General features: G+C 41.0%; 1 protein-coding gene across 1 annotated transcript in view; it reads left to right on the top strand.

Moving 5' to 3' along the window:
• Positions 1 to 22506, top strand: part of FBN1 (fibrillin 1) — a 292212-nt gene that overhangs the window by 229623 nt on the left and 40083 nt on the right. Inside the window, exons 43-47 of the mRNA XM_029574409.1 lie at positions 4069 to 4140; positions 6326 to 6451; positions 12632 to 12754; positions 17572 to 17697; positions 20814 to 20930. Of these exons, the coding sequence (XP_029430269.1) occupies positions 4069 to 4140; positions 6326 to 6451; positions 12632 to 12754; positions 17572 to 17697; positions 20814 to 20930 (564 nt within the window). The remainder of the gene's footprint in view (positions 1 to 4068; positions 4141 to 6325; positions 6452 to 12631; positions 12755 to 17571; positions 17698 to 20813; positions 20931 to 22506) is intronic.

The raw sequence follows: 22506 nt of genomic DNA, 5'->3' as shown, positions 1-22506 counted from the left end.
CCAACAAAGATTTTAGCAATGTTGAGTAGAGTGGGAGACGATTTACTTCACCTGCCTGACCTGCAATAATCCATTTAATATTCCTCAGTATAGTGCTGTCTTTTTATAGCAAGACCACATTGCTGCTCATATTCTGTTTCTTGCCTACTGTAAGCCTCAGGGGTTTTTTATGTGCTTGACCATTACTTACATCATTATTTCCCTTTCTGTTTATCTTTATTTAACTTGTCCTTCTTAAGGGGGGTAATTTTCAGAGCCATTTCCACCCATAAAACATGAATTTATGCACTTCAGTGACTTATTGTAAAACTGAGCAGGGATTATGCTCATAAAAGTACAAAGTCCACATTCAGAGCCATTTGTCCGGCTTAAGTTCAGACTTAGCCGGACATAGCTGACCGCCTCCAAGTTATCCAACTGAATCACTTGGAGGTGTTCCAAGGGCATTTCGGGGCAGAGTTCAGTTAGCTGGATGAGTTACCTGGCTAACTCTGTTCATGCAGTAGATAAACTTATCTGGCTGCCTTTTAAGACAATCAGGCCCATGCACTGCTGAACATCCCAGCAAATTTAGATGGATCAGTTTACCCAGCTAGCTTTGCTAGTCAGACAGTGGCTGAAAATAGGCCCCTTTGTGCCTAATCCAGTCATTTATTTTATTTATTTGTTGGCATGTATATTCTGCCAGTACAAGAAACCAAACTCTTGGCAGACTCTGCTCGTTGACTCTCTTCACCTGTACTTTTATATATTATCCAGTTAGCCCCCTTCCCCGTTCATTGTAATTTCCTTTCTTAGTTACTTTTAAACCGACATGATGTGTCCTACGAATGCCGGTATAGAAAAATGTTAAATAAAAATAAATAAAATAGATCATAATTCATAAAACCTGGAGTTACAGCAGAGTTAACAGATAAACAAAACACGGACTTTATAGCAGACAAAAAAGCGAACAGCCTAGTGAGGAATACCTCTTTCCAATTAAGCTATAACCAGGGGGGATAACTTTAAAACCAGCATGCGAGGACCCATATGCACCCATATGTGGACGTGAGTGCACACGCGCTAGTATTTTATATCATTCGCACAAGAGCGCGCACATGATACAAAATGTGACTCTTTGCGTGTACGTGTGCTCCTAATTTTAAGTACTTGCACGAGTATCTGCTAATCGAAGATTTTCCTTAGGAAATATCGGCTTTTGCATGTGCAAGTGAGGTAATTTTATAACGTGCACATGCAGGAAATAACCAGTTTAACCAATTCGGGCACCAGTTTGCCCTGTTTATCTCTGGGTGATGTAGGCCCCCCCTGGTTATTCAGCCTGCACTCCCCCTCCCCAGATTATTCAAACCCTTCAACCAGTCAGTATTTGGCTATAAAGAGTGCTACTTGGACTTACCCCTGATAAAGAGCAGAAGTAAATGGGTGCAGTTAACAGCCGTGCGCATGCTGCTTGCACAGCTTATAAAATAGCAACCTATTTACATAGCTGCTGTTCCCACCTCATCCTGCCCCTTTTATGCGTGCGACAATTTATTCTCAGTCCAGTACTTGAGTGCGTATGTGTGAGGTTTATAAAATAGGATGGACACGCGCATGTGCTATATGCGCGTTCACATCTCTTTTAAAATTCACCTTAAAGGTGATTATCAGCCGCCGCTGCAGACCCCATACTGTGAAGTGGGTAAGCAAGAGGTAAGGTTCATATGCCTGCCTGGAAAAGGTGCGCTTTAAACCTTTTACGGAATTGCAGGTAATCTTTTTCCTGGCAGAGCCCTACCAGCAGGGCATTCCAGAGGTTTGATCCTGCTATCCAAGCTCTAACATGCATCCAAGGCAGTCAAAGTAGAAAGCGAGTGCAAACTTATCCCTAGCTGGCTATACTTTTAGTCAGCTGACCCTGCACCTAGGTTTGGTCAAGTTAACCAGCAATTGCTGAAAATAATCAGTAATCAGCTAAATTTCTTCCCTTGACCTAACACCATCTCTAGGACTGCTCAGAATTTGAGTGACTATATTTAGCCAATTATTGAAATGAAGTAACTACATTTTGCTGCTCAGCCCCAGTAAATTTCCAAAGCCTATGAACTGGATGCCTTACTATGAGGTTAGGAAACTAGATGACTTTGAAAATTGATCCCCTATATCTTGTTAGAAATATGAAACTGTTGGACTGAGGCATTCTTAGCATTATCACAGAAAGTGCAGATGACTCATAGAACTTAATAAAAAGAAGTACATGTTAATCTGCCAGAAATAACATTTGTTAAAAGAAAAGTCACTAAATAGTTCAGTAGAGATGACATTTTTAAAAACTTTTTATTTAATCTTGCCAAATAGACCATGCAGCCATAAACATAAGAAAAAATGCATGTGAGAACAAACACGTAAGTACATTAATATACCCCTACAAGGGAGACCCCTGCACTCATTGAATATCTTCCAAAATGCCCCCCATATTTTATCATACAATTCCATCTGATCTTTCAACATATGTGTCTTCATTAAGCTAAAGGCTGTTTTAAGATGCAAGCTTTGGGGACATCTAAGGTCCCTTCCTTGGTCTGACCTGTAAATTTAACTAATCATAAAATATTGGAAACATAGAAACATGACTGCAGAAAATGACCATATGGCCTCTCTAGTCTGCCCATCCACACCAACTACTAAGCTCTAAAATCCTTACTACTCCATCAGAGATCCCTATTCTTGTCCCATGCTTTCTTGAATTCAGATTCTGTCTTTGTGTCCACCACCTCCAGTGGGAAACTATTCCATGCATACACCATCCTTTCTATTAATAAATATTTCCTTAGATTATTCCTGAGTCTACCTTCTATTACCCTCATCCCATGACCCATTGTTCCAGAGCCTTCTTTCAAGTGAAAATGGTCCATTTCCTGTGATACCTTGGAAGTATTTAAATGTCTGTATCTTATCTTCCTCTTTTCCTCTAGGGTATACATGTTTAGATGTCTGTCTGTCCCCATATGCTTGATAACTAAGACCACTGACCATTTTAATAGCCATCCTCTGGACTGACGTCAACCGGTTTATATTCTTTTGAAGGTGCGGTCTACAGAATTGTACACAGTATTCCAAATGAGATCTCACCAGAAACTTATACAGGGGCAATATCACCTCCTTTTATCTACAGATTATTTCTCTCCCTGTATACACAAGCATTTTTCTGGCTTTTGCCATCACCTTATCTACCTGTTTGGCCACCTTAAGGTCATCAGATATGATCACCTCCCAGATCTCATTCTTGTTTTTTACAAATAATTTCATCCTCATACTGTACCACTCCCCTGGAGTTTTGCAGCCCAAGGGGGTAATTTTCAAAGGAGTTACGCGCATAAATGTAACTACTATTGTAGCAATTTTCAAAAGCCATTTACTCACGTAAAGTGCACTTATGCGAATAAATCCTATGGATGATTCAATGGCATATATTGTAGCAATTTTCAAAAGCCCACTTACTCGAGTAAAGTGCATTTACATGCGTAAAACCCAGATTTACGCATGTAAATGCTTTTTAAAATCCGCCCCCAAATGCATAACTATGCATTTTTTAAACTGCCAGACTCTAGACCATTCTTCAAGCTTGGCAAGATCCTTCCTCATGTTTACCACACCTTCTTGAGTGTCTACCCTGTTGCAGATTTTGGTATCATCCATGAAAGGACAAACCTCTCCCAATAGTCCTTCTGCAACATTGCTTATAAAAATGTTCAAAAGAACTAGTCCAAAGACCGATCACAGCAGCACATCGCTAATAACATCCCTCTCCTCAGAGTGAACTCCATTTCCCATTTACATTTTGTTGCTTCTCATACAACAGATTCTAATCCAAGTACACTACATCTAGCATTCTTCCCTGATCCCAATTCTCTGATCATGCAGTCAAAGAAACTGATGTATAGCCAACTCCTGCAGAACGAATAAAAAGATTTCCAAAACCTAAAGACAAATTTGACAGGCAACATGTGTAACAGGTTCCTGAACATGTATATTATGAATATTATAATATTACTTATTTAACTTATTTTAATTTAATCATAGATGAATTTTCAACTCTTTGTGGATATTCAAGGCCTGGTTTTGTCATTGACATTTATACAGGACTTCCAACTGGTGAGTAATTACAACTGTGTTGTGTAAGTCTTGCATTGCTCCTTGATTTAAGATTGAGGGAAAGATCTTATTTTTTTCAGGTTTAATGTTTCACAAAGAGTTTAATGTAGCTGATTTCTTTCCTTTTGCATGAATCAGTTGTAAATCTCTCTTGTGCAAATGTTTTAATTCCTCCTAGCTGTAAAATATGGACAGGGCCTTGATATCAAGGGAGTACAAGTTTTGCTTACAGATATTATAGTAATGAAGATAATCTGGGACCAAGTTGTGTCCAAGTTTGATTAGATGAGAATTTTTAATTGTCTAATTAAACATGAATTTTGAATTGATTTGGCTTTTCATAGTAGCCTCTCAGTGTATGGCGCTATCATGCAAACAAAGAAAAATTATTTCTCTGTTAAGTTAATACTACAAATGGGGAAATATTTGCATCACAAGTATTTGAACCCTTGTCCTATATCCAATAAATGTACACGAGGTAAAAAGATTTGAAACAGAAGTAATTTACTGTCACTGTTTAAGGTGATGATCACTGAGAGGTATGATAGGAAACTGAAGGACACAAGCAAGTCTACTGTAGGAAAAAAATATTTTTCTTACTATAGCATCGCTAAGGAGTCTGCTTAAAGTTTTTTTTTTAGTGCGCGCTCTAAAATCGCCCTTAATGGTAACCATAAAGATAATGATCTGAAGAGAGCGCACACATTAACTGGGTCACACTAAACAAGAGTGTTATGGTTTTGAGGTGTTTGAGTGGATTCTTGGGTACTGTGGAGATGACCACACCCATGGGGAGGAGCCCCGTGAGGAACCACAGTACTAGGCTAGACTCGAGACATGCAAACCACAGAGATTCGTCTTTTATTATACAGCTGAGGTATACCACCAGAGGTGGCAGTAGTGAGGTGATCCAGAGGTAGCAGTCCAGGGACCCTCGGCAGAGGAGACCCGTCTCACAGAGATGGTATAGAGAGATCTGGATGCAGGTTCTCAGTGCAGTAGAGCTGTAGATGAGACAGACTGACAACGTTAGATTACTCACTAAGATGGTAGCTGTATAGGTGGAGATCCCAGCAGGCAGAAGTAGTTGAATACAGGCACCAAGTCAGGGAGAGCAGGCCCTCGAGGAGCGGGTACCTGATCCCAGATAGGCACCTGAAAGAAAGCAAAGGGCCCCCGAGGAGCGGGTACCCAGGTTAGAGAAATACCCTGAAGGGCAGAGAGAGCTTCCCGCGGCAGCAAGGAAGCGGCAGAGTAGCTCAGACCGGAGGCTTTCCATCCATTCACGATCCTTGCTAACTCGATTAGCTAGCAAACGAAGGTTCCCGCCATGACCTGAATAAAGACGTGGGTGGCGTGCGCGCACGCGCACCCTGGGAGGCCCTTAGGAGAAACATGGCGTGAGGCTTTGCCTTAGCTGTTCCAGGGACACCAGAGAACGCAGCTTGCAGACACAGTGGTAGACATCTTCCCAAGGCTAGCGGGGAGAGCAGAGAGAAAGGTGAGGCACAAAGGTCGAAGCCGTCTGAGACCGACGGACACAACACAGAGATTGGCCCTTTAAAGGTGGGCACACTTTGCATCCTTGGATTTCTTTTGCAACCACTCCAAAGTGCAAGGGCCATTTAGTATAGGGGATCCATGCCTCCTCCCACCCCCAACACTGAAAACATTGACCTTCTAATGTCTAGACGTCCTCCCCTCCCTCCAAGACATTCAAGGCTCTCGCCAGTCCCCCATCCATGATGACGACAAAATGGTCTCCTGGCTCCTCTCCTACCTCTCCAGAATGAGCAATCCCCCCTCTGGATGACGTCCACTTTTAAATCCTTATATTTTTTTTTTTTAGATGTTTTATGAAATATTACTAAATGATGGATATGTAGGTAGATGATTATAGCAATATAAGAGCCCACAGTTTAGATAATGCAGCTTCAAACCAACCCGATAATAATCGAGACATGACACCTCCACTTTTTGACTGTATATATATGTGGGGGATTTGCTTCTATTTTTTTGCACAGGAACCCCAGTCTGTACCAGAAGAAAGGAATCGAGATGCCCTCCTGCTGGCACCTTTACTGCTTTCAAAATGGCACTTCACAGAGTATAATGCCCACTGACAGCGGGCTTCAGGGCCATAGCCCATCAATATACTTACACAAATGTGCTTAAATTGTTTTAGATATTGATGAATGCCGGGAAATCCCAGGAATATGTGAGAATGGAATCTGCATTAATATGGTGGGCAGCTTCAGATGTGAATGTCCAATGGGTTTTGTCTATAATGAGAAGTTATTGATCTGTGAAGGTAAGGCATTTCTTTTCTGAATCCCCCTCCCCCTTTATAAAGAAATATGAATTGAATGATAATTCAAACTTCTAGCAGATCTCTACCATAGCTCCAAATATATTGGGAAGTGGGTAGTTCTAATAGCTGTATTGGTCTTGGGAAAAACCTGGATTCTTTGCAGGATATGATAGTTTTTTGTAGATGAACAGAAAATGATCCTGAGATCTTATTATACAGGATCTTTCAAGATCACATAACTCCTGTTGCATCTAATCAAGGGACCTACATAATCTTGAACATCTTTAACTCTTATGTTGGTTCAGTAAAGGGTAACATAAACTGCAAAGAATCCAAATATATTGGTATCAAAGATGCTTCCTTAGGGATACCTTTATGCTAGTTGATCAGATAGAAGAAACTAAGTCTGTCCAGAAAATGTAGGCAATGTACCCACCTTTTGTTATTTGGATTGGTCATTGCCAGCTCATGTAGAAAGTAGTATAAAGATCTGCGTTAGTGAGAATACAGCATTTGTGACACATGGATTTTAGCTTTCACAATTTTTAGCTGGTCTGGGAACTACAAGGGTTAAGTGGTCTTCCATAATAAGAAAATATTGTGAAATCCCACAATAAAATCAGTTCCTGAGGAGTCTAAACTTTTCACTGGTGACTTGGATATTTTGAAAATGGTCGAGCAGATGATACAGTGTACTGAGCTCATTGATTTTTCTTTATTGGACGAGGAAAGGTTTTTCCTCCCTAGATGAATAGACAAGCACCCCCTTCTCCCCCTCTCCTCCCCCCTCCCAAGTAATTGGCTTCTTCTAACTGTTCACTGGTAATCTCCAATTCAGGTGAACCCAAACCCTGAAACGCAGTTCAGTCCACAGCTTGATTGTTGGATTCAATAATGTCAAATGTATTGAAACACAAAAATATGGTGTCTTCAATGGGTTCAGCTGTTTCCACAGGCTTCCACAGTAAAAAAATAAAAAACAAATCAATAGCAAAACCAAAATATCCTTGCCAGTACAACAAACTTCTCAACAAACGCTTCATCAGTGACAGTCATTTACTCAATTATGAGGCTGAGATAAATAATGAGATTTTGGTGTGGTCGCCATGATTCCTCCTAAGGACTGTTCCTGAAGAAGATAGGCCTTAAGCCTAGGAGTAGAGTACACGATTTGCTCCTTCCATAGAAAAACATATCGTTTCCACTGGTTTTTGCATCAGGGAGCACAAAAAAGACCACAAAAAGACATAAGAACAGCCATAGACAAAACCTGGAAGCAAAAGCCAGGAAGACAAGTCATGCAACCTCTGCATGTTTTACCCTTTTTAGCACCAGATGTCACTGCGTGACATCAGCCAGGTTTTAACGGTACACACCCCATATATAAAGACAGTGCATTGTTCTATAAGGGTAGTGGGTTTAGATGGAGGGTAAATAAAATTGGACGATGGAACATTTGGGACTAGCATCTCAACTGACTCGAAATAAAACATGTTTTTGGTAAGGCAAACACGAGTAGTGTAAGCATGCCAGATGAATGATGCAGTAAAGATATTGTATTTTGGAGTAAGTCATTTGTAAATCTGGATCACTGGAATTAAAGATGACAAACCTACGGACTAGATTTTTGTCTCAGTTGTCTGTCTTTGTTAGAAAAGGTTACAGTACATAGTTAAAATTATACATATTTTCTGAAAATTATTGCAAGGTGGAAACAAATTTTTGAGAATCCATAGTAGTACTAGTCAGAAGCTGGGAATATTAATTATTTACATTTATTGTCCAATCTGGTATAAAAAAACCAAAACATTGTTCTTTTTGTTAGTGAAGTTAGTGCCTTTGAACAGTAAAGTCTGACAGATGGGCAGCTCTGGAAACTACAATACTCTAGTAATCCAAAGAAATTTGCGACATTAGCAGTGACGTTCTCATCCCCAGACTTTAGAATCTGGGAAGGGGTTTGTTCGCTTTTCAATCTCATTTATAGCCTTTGCTTTCTCTGCCGAAGCTGCCCCTATTGTGTTAATTAGAATCAATTCTGATGGTATTATTTCTGTGTAAACCTTTCTCATGGAATCTGGACCAAGTTATCCACAAAAGGCATATGGCAAAAAACAAGTTAACATAAATGATGAATTTCACTTAAATGAAGCTGAAAAACATGGTTTAAATGACAGATTTATTTTTTTTTTTGTCAAAATCATTTTTATTAAAGAACACCTCAGGTACAGGTAAAAGTACATTAAAGAACTAAACTATGGGATAAAGAAGCACATTATAAAACTAATCAGATAATAGCAGTTATATACATTACTAAAACAAGGTAAAATTGAACAGCTCCCCTTGTACCTTTTTTTTTTTTAAGTCCATGAGACCAAAAGAAACAAAGAAAACTCCAATTATAGCCCACCACCCAATCACAACCCAGACAACCACACACGTTGTACACACTACACACAACCCCTTTCATGACTAGTATTGCTCACCATTTAAAGCTAAAAGACATCGACTACCCTCCCCCACAGTGGGGGAGGGTAGTCACATAACAAACCAGTTGGGTCAGAATTCCAGTCACTTCCAAAAGGAATGATATCCAGCAGCATTTAAAGTAGATTGAAGATCCGAAGGTAATAGGTCATAGCAAGTTGACCAACAAGACTGGTATATCAAATCCCTTTCCTTTTCACTGCTTAGGGCAACCATCCGTTCCATTTGCATTGAAAATGCAAGCCTCCCATACCAGGCCTGCAAGTTGGGAGGCGTATCTGGTGTTATCCAGTCAGCTAAAATAGTGCGGCATGCCAGTAATACGGCAGTGTGGCCAAATTTATCCAAGGACAACTTGTAAGAAGGAAGGGCTCCTCTTAAACCAGATAGAAGCAGCTTGCCCATCCAGACAATGGAAGAGCCAGTACATTGAGCAATTACTGCAATCACCTTCATCCAAAAAGGTCTCAGCACCGGGTTTGGTGCGTCTTAATCCTGATTTGCCTTGGACTGCCGTTGGTAGAATATGCTGAGGTGAAAAGTGCCATTCACCTTGGTATGGTTTCTTGAGCTATTTTAGCTCGAAAAGGCATACCAAGACCTCTAAAAAATAGATAAGAAGGAAAGAAGGCTAAGGCTTTCTAAAATTGACATTTTCTCATGAAACTGAGGTGCTTTCCCAAATTTAGATGAATGCTCTTTCTTTTCATAACATTAAACATGAACCTCATTTGACTACTAAAAAACTGCTCATTGGAAACGTGCCTCTTCCATCGATTTGCTTAGACAGCCAAGCGGCAGCTGTGCAAGCACTGCATGGGAAGGCCTGCTTTTACATGCCCACTGGTTGGCACTGCAGCTGAGTATCTGTAGCAGGAACAGAATTAAGAAGGCTCAAGGTATTTCTGCACATACACAGAATGAGTTAAGTAATGCTATCTACAAAAAAAAGATAAAGGTCATGCACTAATAACTTAATTTTTGTGTTTAAATGAGGAGCTGGACCATGAAACTGCTGATGAAAGCACCCACAGTGTTTCCCCAGTCAGGATTACTAAATGCTGCAGTTATATTTAACAGCTGAATGCTTGTGCAAACCAGAAATCCAAAGCTTGAACATTTTGTGTTCTAAATAAGCTGGGGCTATTTTTCCAAGCTGTAAATACAAGATAAAGTTGCAGAAGGAAAAGGAACCATTCACAGTCACTTTCTGGCAGGAATGCCATTAGGAAAATAATATATATATATATATATATATATATATATATATATATATATATAACCAAAAAATTATTTGGCAATAATGTCTCCCCTAGTGCTAAGGCTTATATACCAACAAATTTCCCAACAAATTCTTGTCAGGGTATAAAGCACTGTTGTAACATATAATAAAATATTTCAAAGAATATGGCTATTTTTAATACTATAAAAATTTATTTATGATTTCGACCAAATCACCAATAATATGCAAATGTATGTTTTACAAACTATGAGATACAATTTACTAAAAACCTCACCACAAACCTTAATATTTATTGACCCTCCATCCTGTTCTAGTATCACCCTCAAGCTGACCCTAATCAATTAAATAATCCCCCCTCTCTCATTGACGTTAAAGCAGATCAATGGAAAAGATACACCACTTAGTACTCCAACTATCTTCAATGTTGTATCTTCAATCACATTCCTTAATAAACAGTTTAATCGACTACTAGTGGTGTATGTCCTTTAGATGTCTTTACATCCCATCCCGACAAGGTCCTCGTTTCGCCAAGGTTGGCTTCTTCAGGGGAATACTTTAATTATGGCCAAAACGTCAATGGAAACACATGACTTTCATCATTTATATCTGCACTCTAAGCGGAGTGGATACAGGAAAATACACATCCCATTCACTCTGGCTCAATGGCTCCTATGTTTTATGTGTGAATTCTCCCGAATGTGAATGTGAACCTCTATATCGCCTCTTCGTTCCCTCCACACATGCTTCTAATCATGAACGCTCCGTTCCCGGTTTCAAATGTATCACCACATCTTATGTGAGGATAAAGCCGCTGTCTTCAAAATGGAGTCACCACTCCCTCAGTCTTAACAAACTTTCAACCAGTGCAGCGTTCAACCACACCGGAATCTGTTTCTTATCCTCTCAAGCTAGTTCAAACGGCTACTCCTCGGTCACTTTACCTCACATATGTTTTCCTCACTCTTCAATGACCATGCATACCCTCCAGGAACTCTATAGAGTTCCTGGAGGGTATGCATGGTCATTGAAGAGTGGTAAAGTGACCGAGGAGTAGCCGTTTGAACTAGCTTGAGAGGATAAGAAACAGATTCCGGTGTGGTTGAACGCTGCACTGGTTGAAAGTTTGTTAAGACTGAGGGAGTGGTGACTCCATTTTGAAGACAGCGGCTTTATCCTCACATAAGATGTGGTGATACATTTGAAACCGGGAACGGAGCGTTCATGATTAGAAGCATGTGTGGAGGGAACGAAGAGGCGATATAGAGGTTCACATTCACATTCGGGAGAATTCACACATAAAACATAGGAGCCATTGAGCCAGAGTGAATGGGATGTGTATTTTCCTGTATCCACTCCGCTTAGAGTGCAGATATAAATGATGAAAGTCATGTGTTTCCATTGACGTTTTGGCCATAATTAAAGTATTCCCCTGAAGAAGCCAACCTTGGCGAAACGAGGACCTTGTCGGGATGGGATGTAAAGACATCTAAAGGACATACACCACTAGTAGTCGATTAAACTGTTTATTAAGGAATGTGATTGAAGATACAACATTGAAGATAGTTGGAGTACTAAGTGGTGTATCTTTTCCATTGATCTGCTTTAACGTCAATGAGAGAGGGGGGATTATTTAATTGATTAGGGTCAGCTTGAGGGTGATACTAGAACAGGATGGAGGGTCAATAAATATTAAGGTTTGTGGTGAGGTTTTTAGTAAATTGTATCTCATAGTTTGTAAAACATACATTTGCATATTATTGGTGATTTGGTCGAAATCATAAATAAATTTTTATAGTATTAAAAATAGCCATATTCTTTGAAATATTTTATTATATGTTACAACAGTGCTTTATACCCTGACAAGAATTTGTTGGGAAATTTGTTGGTATATATATATATATATATATATATATATATATATATATATATATATATTAAAGAGTGGCAAAGGCATGACCATCATATTTCCAGGCTTGATGCTGCAGTATTTACTGCAATGTTTTTTCATTGCCTGTTTTATAATTTAATCATCAGTCTGTGCCTCCTACCACCTTAATTTTATATTTTTGTGAAATAAGTGAGAAAACATGAAAACTTGTCTCAAATGACTGTCATGGACACCCCTCCAAATGTTGTGACGAATTTCCAAAAGATGAAGACCATCTCCAGCGTAGTCTACGTTTTGGAAGTCACCAAGCTTCCTACTTCAGGGAGTGGTCTGTCTCTTTGCTCTCAAATAATAACACATCCAAAAATTTTTTAGCACCACAAAGGACATTTCATCAAGCCACTGTGTCCCAACAGCATTCACCTCTTCACAGCGCCGGACACTTCCTCCTCATGGCGCCTGAAGTATCAAGATGGTGTAGAAACAGTTTACTTTCCGAAAATAAAAACGGATTTTAAATTTAGTTTGGGTTTATGATTTTTTTTTTTTAATTGCTTTGCAGATATCGATGAGTGTCAGAATGGCCTGGTGTGCCAGAGGAATGCAGACTGTATCAACACGGCTGGCAGCTATCGCTGTGACTGTAAGCCTGGCTATAGGTTCACATCCACAGGCCAGTGCGTTGGTAAGCAGACTTTTATTATCTTTTTTGTTTTTTTCCGGGCTAGCTGTGTTCCACACTTGAATTTCCTGCTCATTCAGAACCTGTCTCCAGCAACACACAGTAGGGGTGTGTGCATATTTGTTTTCGAATGAAATGAGAAAACTTGACAAAAAAAACCTTGCGTTTTGATTCATTTCATTTGAAAATGAACCAAAACCATTCACTGCCAAAATTTGTGGGGTGTTTTGTTGACCTTCATTTTGAAAGCAAATATAAGAGCTGCCTCATGCCCCTCTCCTGGCTTTTTTTTTTTATAAGTCCCCTCCCCCACCTCAAGCCCTGCCCAACTACTCATCCAGCTAAGGCAGTAACTTACCCCATCTGTGAAGTCATAAGGTTGTACCAAACCAAATGAGCCAGAAGCCGATCCCCAGTTGCTCCTGCCCTGCTGGATTCCAGTTGGAAAAGCCGCACCATTTGATTGTCCAGCTGTACATTATACAGTCATGCAACAGAATGGCGCCAGCCTCGGGATCAGCCAGTGCCATTTGGAAACCCGGACCTGGCAAAGCAGGAATGACCAGCGATCACTCCTGCCCCTTCCTATGATCCCCAAGGATGGGGAAGGGAAGAGGCTTGGGGAGAATGGGGAAGGCCTGGGGGTTATTTTTTTTAAAACTGCATCACAGCTAGATGTGAGGGGATGGGGGTGGGGGTTCTGTTTTGTTTTGGGTTTTTTTCAAATCCACTTTGAGACCGATGCTCAGAAATAGTTGAACCCCCTAAATTTAGGGACCTAAGTTTTAGGAGCCTATTTTCAGCTGAATTTAGGAGCACAAGAGGCCAAGATTTAAAAAAAAGTAGAACTGATAACTTATCTGGCTAAATTTAGCTGGATAAGAAATCCTGGATACTCAGAGGGATTAATGCCCTGCTGAATGTCCCTGATTAACGTTATCTGGCTACCTTTCAGGGCCGGATTTAGGGTCAGGCCACATACACGAGTGCCTAGGGCACCAAATTCTGAAGATGCAGGAAAACTGGTAACCCCCCCCCCCCCCCGCTCTCTCTGATTTCCGAGGGTGAAACCAACCAGCCCCAGTCATTTGCCCGTAGGCTTCATAATCTGAAATCTGACCCTGCTTCCTTTAGCTGGATAAACCACTATCTTGTAAATATCACTGGCGAGGTGTAAAGTTACCTGACCTGCAAAGAATATGAAGCCTGTTAAGTGGCACTGCTGCGTAACCAAAAAAAGAAAGAATCTAACGGGCCCAGTGCCCCAATTACTGCCAATCTCCCCCCCCAACCAACCCAAGCTCTAAATCATGGGCCCTGATGGGCTGGACATCCCTTCCCGTCCAAATTCCTAACGTGGAAGGGGTCCTTGACCAGCTCCCGGTAAACCAGAAATGTTGTAGAATGAGCCCTCCACTGCCTGCCTCCCTCCCCCTCCCGCCTTCCCAGTACCCGGGAAACGTCAGTCTTCAGCCAGGACCGCGAGAAGCTGCTGCTGCGCTCCCAGCCCGGCGCTTCTCAGTCAGCCGCGCTGGAAGCGCTATTCCCAGGCACTCGGCCCTACTGCATTTTCAAAAGGGCCAATTTAGGGGCCTAATTCCCAACATTAAGATTCTAAACCCTCTGAAAACTGACCCCCTTCATGTTTATTTCCTTGAAACTAAGTGAAACTAAATTAAACTAACATAAAATGAAACAAAAAGCAAAATAAAACCCCCCAAAAATAAAAGAGAATTTGTTTGAATATCCCTTCTACTCTGTGCTAATTTTGACAGCTGGGGGAGGGGAGGGGGGGGGCGAGGGAGATCGTGATGCCTCATTCACGGCCAATAGAAACCCTAACAGGCAAATTTTAAAAGGCCTGCGTGCGCCAGAGCCGGGAGATACACACACACACACACACAAGTTGGGCCAGCGCACCAAGCAGATTTTATAAGCCGCCCAAGGACACGTGTATATCCCGCTGCACGCACAAGGAAAGGGTTTGCAAACAGGGGCGGGGCAGGGGAAGGCCAAGAGGTGTGCACGGAAATACTTACGCACACAGGTGCGCACCAGGGTCCCCTGCCGGGTAAACTTACTTCTGCTATGGATGGCGTGCAAGTAGAAAAATAAAAAAAATGTAGGCCAGGCAGCAGAGTTTTAAGGGTCAGGGTTATAACAGGGTGAAAGGATGGCTATAAAATTAGAGGGGTTCATAAGACCTATCCCTAAACTGGGTGAACTGGGAATGATTTAGGAAAGCTACCTATGGCTTTGGTGCCCATCCCCTACTTTTGCAGTAGACGCGGGATTTGTCCATTTAAAATTGTGCGCAAATATACACGCACCCAGGCTATTTTATAACGAGCACATATATGCGTGTATGTTATAAAATGGATGCGTCTTTGGACGCGAGCCAGCAAACACGCAGTATTAAAGTTACTGTCTGAAGAGTATTGCCAGAGGTACAAATTGAGGAGAAATTCATGATTACGTTCACTCCAGCTCCCAATGCTATTTTTATCAGGCTATCGACTTGTACATTAGGCTAACTATTCGTAGAATTATGCTGTTTTAAACGTTCGTATGTATCATATATTTCATAGCAATTCCACACTTTTCTGAAGAAGGTGCAAAGTTCTACTCAACTTCCTACCTTCTAAACTTCACGAGCGCTCTAAATGCTGTTTTCCGCGCACACAATTTGTCATTGTTCTGTGTTCTAGTGAGAAAAAGAAAGTTGGACTGGAAGAGAAAAATCAATAGAGGGGGAGGCAAGATGTGTTTACAAATGTTTAACGTGTTCTTAATAGAATTGTTATTGTAACCCATGAATTCAAACAGAACAGGAAAACCTAGGAATATATCAGATATGGGCCACAATAGCCTAGTACAAACTGGCACACAGTTTACTTCCCTCTGTTTTTTTCCTGATTTGATAAAATGAATAATAAAAAAAAAAAAAAAGTCAAATAACTCTAGTGGAAATAAAAATAGCTGGTAGGCATATTATGTACTTTGCATCCTAAAGAAAGCAACTCTGGCTGGGAAATGCACAGAAACAAACAGTGTTTGTTTCCTTTCTGTGTGCAAGAAAGAGATCTCCAAGCAAACAAATTTATGATAAAATAATTACTAATAAGACATCTTTCAGGCGGGCACATTCAGTTTTGTTTATTGAGGGAACTAAACAACATCAAACTGAATTTTTTGACTAGCGCATGTTTGTAAATTGACCTATTAAAAAACAAAACAAAACCCTGTAACGATCCATATCTAATGAAAAACGTTTGTAGGGCAGTTCATTTTTTCCATCTGAGCTGAAGCCAAGGATGCTAGAAAACTGTTTTTGCAGTTGCCAGGAATCTCTAGTGTGGGGTCACCAGGTAGATGTGAGTCATCGGGGGCAGGCTGAACCAGCCCGGGTTTCCTCCTCAGTGCATGCAATGGGGGGGTAACCAGGGCTGGCTTCCCCCTTCTCCCCATGCAGGGTCGTATTCCTCTGTCCCTCTCACCTGCTTCATATCCCCATCTCGTATCCCTCTCCTTAGCCCCTACTCCATGTAAAGTTGATTGCCCCTTCACATACACATATACACACACATACTACCCCATGTAGGTTTCCTTCCTTTCTCCCCCTCCCACTCCCTGCCCCCCACCACATGTACAGTCTGCCTCCGCCTGCCGCCCACCATCCCATAACATGCAGGTCTCCCTGCCCTTTCACCACCATTCTGTATTGGTCTCTCTCTTTCTCTCCCTCCCCCACTACCCCATGTACAGTTTCCCTCTCCCTACCCCCTACCCCACCAAAATGTTTAAAAAAAAAAAAAAAAAGTCCAATAAAATGTGAATCTTGCCGCCGCTTCCCAGATTCCCGGTGTTTCCAAACTTCTCCTCCCCCTCCTGACAGCCGTGTTCCCAGCTCTTCCATGGGCCCCCATCATTGGCAGGAGGCGCTGCGCTTAATAGCGCGTCAGTTTCCAGTTTGGCCACGCCTCCTGCAAGACGGATATGTGGCGGGGGTGGGGTGGAGGCAGAACAGGCCGGCCCGACAGGCAGTGATTGGCTGCTTTCTCTCACTGCGCTCCCGAGCAACCTGGAGCCATCTGGTAACCCTGCCCTGCAGTTTTCTGGCTTTTTACATTTTTGTCTTTCTGCAGTTTTCTCTCTTTAGCAAGCTTTTTTTTTTTTTCCTGGTGATACTGGCCTGAGAGAACCTGACCTTGCTTGGAATCTTAAGCAGCTAGAGACCCTGGAATGGGGGGAGGGGGGAGGTGACCATCAGGGATGGCCGAAGGCAGTGCTGCCAGAAAACAGTCCTCAGACTCCGTGGTGGGGCTGGGATTGCCTAATGCCTGCTATACAAAAAGAAACCGGCTACTTAAAGGAGTAAATTCAAACATCAAAGTGGTGTCAAGGTGTTATATGTGCCACAGTTAAAATCTACTGTCTTATGCCTCATTATAGCACCAAAAATCAAATAATTTATCCCTTATATTGAGCTAAATTCCTGAAAGAGTCTTTGCCATGGACTGTTTTTCTAGTTCTTGTCTTTACTACCTGATATTATTGCTTAAACGACACTATTATAAAATTAATTCTTGGCTTATTCAGCATTGCAGAATTTACATAACTTTGGGCCTGATTTACTAAGGCCTTTTTCCCATTCTCTGTTGATGGGGAAGAAGGCCTAGTAAACGAGGCCTTTTATTCGGCAGCACTAATGTTACCTTGATCGGAAGCTTATGTATTTATCTTTGCTAACTGCACTATTAAGATTCGAAGCTTTCCACTATCTAATTTATATAATAATATGCTTATTTTTTCACATACAGATCGGAATGAATGCCAAGAATCTCCCAATTTATGTAGCCATGGGCAGTGTGTTGACACAGTTGGTGGATTCTACTGCATTTGCCACAATGGCTTCAAGGCCAGTGCTGACCAGACTATGTGCATGGGCAAGTATCATTCCCTATTCAACTACCAACACAAGTCTTGCAAACTAGTGTGAATTAGGATATTTTTTGTTTAAGATACCATCAGTAGCAAATCCTAAAAGCTGTCATTATAAGAAAATATAATTTGATTCCATTTTTTAATACAGGTTTTAAGTTGATTGTATACATATGCGTGTGGTGTATGTGACTGTGTGCAATTCAGATTAATAATAGCAGGTTTGTATGCAATTGCAGATAGTTTTAGCCAAGTTTATGGACTTCCATTACAAATTGAATGAATGACTTGTTTTGTTAGCCAGTATTTGTGGTTTAATTTAATTTGAAAAGTTATAGTCTGCCTTTCCAGAAAACTGCCCAAGGAAGAGTACAGTTGCATGGAGATACACCATTGACATTTATTTATTTTTATTTAACAGCTTTTACATACCGGTATTCATAGATACATCATATCGGTTTACATAGAGCGAAACGCGGAAATACATGGAACAGGGAGAAGAGACATAGACCTAGAGACCACAAGACAAAAAAATAAATAAATAAATAAACACAGTATGCACACTATAAATCAATACGTATAACCAAGCATAAAATAAATACTTAATATAAAACACTAAATATAAAATCACAGCAAGAACATGTAAGGCATAACACAATAATAAGCAACATAGTTATACAGTAAGCAAATCGGGCAATCCTAAAATACCCCACAAAATGTATAAAATGCAGAAAAAATAACATTATAATATGTGTAAAGTAGTAAGCAATAGGGATGTGAATCGTTTTAGGACGATTAAAATTATCGTCCGATAATTTTAATATCGTCTTAAACCGTTATGGAACACAATACAATAGAGATTCTAACTATTTATTGTTATAAATCGTTAGAATCGTGAGCCGGCACACTAAAACCCCCTAAAACCCACCCCCGACCCTTTAAATTAAATCCCCCACCCTCCCGAACCCCCCCCCCAAATGACTTAAATAACCTGCGGGTCCAGCGGCGGTCCGGAACGGCAGCGGTCCGGAACGGGCTCCTGCTCCTGAATCTTGTTGTCTTCAGCCGGCGCCATTTTCCAAAATGGCGCCGAAAATGGCGGCGGCCATAGACGAACACGATTGGACGGCAGGAGGTCCTTCCGGACCCCCGCTGGACTTTTGGCAAGTCTCGTGGGGGTCAGGAGGCCCCCCACAAGCTGGCCAAAAGTTCCTGGAGGTCCAGCGGGGGTCAGGGAGCGATTTCCCGCCGCGAATCGTTTTCGTACGGAAAATGGCGCCGGCAGGAGATCGACTGCAGGAGGTTGTTCAGCGAGGCGCCGGAACCCTCGCTGAACGACCTCCTGCAGTCGATCTCCTGCCGGCGCCATTTTCCGTACGAAAACGATTCGCGGCGGGAAATCGCTCCCTGACCCTCGCTGGACCTCCAGGAACTTTTGGCCAGCTTGTGGGGGGCCTCCTGACCCCCACGAGACTTGCCAAAAGTCCAGCGGGGGTCCGGAAGGACCTCCTGCCGTCCAATCGTGTTCGTCTATGGCCGCCGCCATTTTTCGGCGCCATTTTGGAAAATGGCGCCGGCTGAACACAACAAGATTCAGGAGCAGGAGCCCGTTCCGGACCGCTGCCGTTCTGGACCGCCGCTGGACCCGCAGGTTATTTAAGTCATTTGGGGGGGTTCGGGAGGGTGGGGGATTTAATTTAAAGGGTCGGGGGTGGGTTTTAGGGGGTTTTAATGTGCCGGTTTTGCGATTTTTAGATTTTTAGATTTTTCACGATTTTTCACGATATTTTACCCCCCCAAACGGCAACAATACGATTCCCTCCCCCTCCCAGCCGAAATCGATCGTTAAGACGATCGAGGACACGATTCACATCCCTAGTAAGCAATAAGCCAATCAAAAAAAAGCCAAGAGCAAATAGTAATCTGATCCCAAATTTATAAATCACTTCATAATTAAGACACAGTAAGGTAATCAAAGCATAAGAAAAATCAATACAGTCAAATAGATCAACAATACAGTAAGAACAGAACAGAAGAAAATGCCATACTGGGTCAGACCAAGGGTCCATCAAGCCCAGCATCCTGTTTCCAACAGTGGCCAATCCAGGCCACAAGAACCTGGCAAGTACCCAAAAACCAAGTCCATTCCATGTAACCATTGCTAATGGCAGTGGCTATTCTCTAAGTGAACTTAATAGCAGGTAATGGACTTCTCCTCCAAGAACTTATCCAATCCTTTTTTAAACACAGCTATACTAACTGCACGAACCACATCCTCTGGCAACAAATTCCAGAGTTTAATTGTGCATTGAGTAAAAAAGAACTTTCTCCGATTAGTTTTAAATGTGCCCCATGCTAACTTCATGGAGTGCCCCCTAGTCTTTCTACTATCCGAAAGAGTAAATAACCGATTCACATCTACCCGTTCTAGACCTCTCATGATTTTAAACACCTCTATCATATCCCCCCTCAGTCGTCTCTTCTCCAAGCTGAAAAGTCCTAACCTCTTTAGTCTTTCCTCATAGGGGAGTTGTTCCATTCCCCTTATCATTTTGGTTGCCCTTCTCTGTAAGTAAGGTTGATGTCTAGCTGTCTTTGATGCAAGATGTTGGACAAAGGCATGCCAGCAAATACTTGCAAATTCCTAAAGCTATATCTACAATACCAGCCTAGTTCAGAGAATAATTAAGCTTTTGCTAAGCCCTGCTTTTTACAATTGCATCCTCACTCCCTTTATCCATTAAGGAGCATTCATATCATTAGCCTTTCAGAAGAAGCATCCCATTCCCTACAATGAGCAAATCTCTGATCTAACAAGCAGAATGAACCCATTTGCTCTTTTATATACCATGAATAGGTTGCATGCATGGAACATTAATATGCATTTGTTTGAAATCAAAGCTTTATCTGTTTTATGTATACATGCAATATTATATTTTAGAATAGAAAAAGATAGAATATATCTTTTTATAGAGAAACTTGTAAATAAATATTTTTATCTATCATATCATATCATATATATTTTTGAACAAGTGTTGAAGTTTAGATCCTCATTTTCTCCAGTCTTCTTCTTCTCTGTTTGTTTGTAATTGAAATTAATTCCTCGTTTTTCTCATTTCAGACATTAACGAATGTGAACGAGATCCATGTGGAAATGGGACCTGTAGGAATACCATTGGGTCATATAACTGCCGATGCTTTAATGGATTCATCCTTTCCCATAACAATGACTGCATCGGTGAGTGATTATCATATGAAACATTATAAAGAAATAGCTCAGATAGCTGCACAGGAGGCAGGGTTTAGGAAGGTCATGATGATATTTATGAGTTAATTGAATAAATGGGATTGCTACATTTAGGACAATTTTCAATCAGGCAAGACTTGTTAATAGCTTATCCAGTTAGAGGTGACCCTTCCTTATTTTATAGTTTTTTTCTAATAGTTAATTTTGACCATAAGATGGCAGTTTGTAAATGAGTCATCCAGTATAGTCAGGGCTGGAGAGCTAGTGCTGTTGTACAAGCTTCGTGACAAAATATCTTTCCAACTACTAAAACTTTTTTCAGCAATGCTGAAGCAAAGAATAAATGCAATGTTGAACTCCTATTTTAGGATGTTAACTTTAATTAAGCAGAAAGAGCCAAAAACTCTAAATTAAGATGTATGTATGTTGCTTTTATTACTGTAAATGGCTTAAAGATTTTTTTTGTATCAGGTGGTATATCAAATTGAATGAATGACTAAATAAAATAGTTCTGGAAAGCAATGGTTCCACTAAGGTGTGTGGCGGACTGCTGACAACTTTCTGCCCATCAGGCATAGTTCTTTCTCCCTTCTTATGGTTTCTTCCCACGAGTTTCATGAGAATTGATGAGAAAACCCCAATTCTGGGGCTCAAAACAGGCTGCAGTGTTTCCCCCTTTGACTTTAATGGTAAACATTAAAAAAAAAAAACCCTCAAATTAACAGCTGAATTTCCAAAAGCTGGTACGTGCCGATGTTGGGAGACACGTGTGTGGCCGGGCTGCACACGCGTCGCGCACATTTCCAAAGCGCCGCGCCCACACACGTATCTCCCAGTATGCACGGAAGAGCCAGGTTTGCAAAAATGGGCGGGCTGGGGGAGGCAGGGGCAAGATCTGGGCGGAGCTTGCCTGGACGGGACAGCGCCATTTTTTTTTTGTTTGTTTTGTAACAAAATGAATTGAGGTCCTGACAAAATGAATGAACTGAACAAAAAACTTTTTTTTTTCTTCTGTACATCCCTATTTTGAACCCAAATAAATCTGTAAAGCCTGGGTACCTCGGTTTAGCTTTTTTAGCTAAAGAAACCTTCTCATAAATGCAGTGCCTGAGATGAGAGAAAAGAAGTTCTTCATAAACTAATATCAGATATACAGAGAGGTATTTTTTATGTTTGTAAACCTGCTTTTATGTTTTATAAAAAGACTTTTTCCTTAAAATAATTTAAGCTTATTAAGAAGATAAAAGTTTTATTTTGAGTTTACATACATTTAAGAATAATTGCTGTAATTAAAGTGAAATCCTCTCAGTTGGTTGATGATAAATGCTTAGACTCAGAATGACTAATGAAGAACAACAAGAGTTCCTAGTATATCATGAGCTAATCCTGAGACCAAAATTATTTTATTTTCTTCCCTTTTCTTATGGTGCTTTGCTTACCTATTCCTACTAATCAATTTTCTTTTCTTTTTTTTTAAATTCCGTCATTCCCCCTTGGAAATGCTAGGTTAACATAAGAAGAAGCCTTTAATGATCCTAGAAAAATATCCAAAATGGCAAAATCCTTT

The sequence above is a fragment of the Rhinatrema bivittatum genome, chromosome 13, assembly GCF_901001135.1.
Source record: "Rhinatrema bivittatum chromosome 13, aRhiBiv1.1, whole genome shotgun sequence".
Classification (NCBI taxonomy): Eukaryota; Metazoa; Chordata; class Amphibia; order Gymnophiona; family Rhinatrematidae; genus Rhinatrema; species Rhinatrema bivittatum.
The sequence above is the reverse complement of the archived record's forward strand: the minus strand, read 5'-3'. Positions and strand labels throughout refer to the sequence as shown.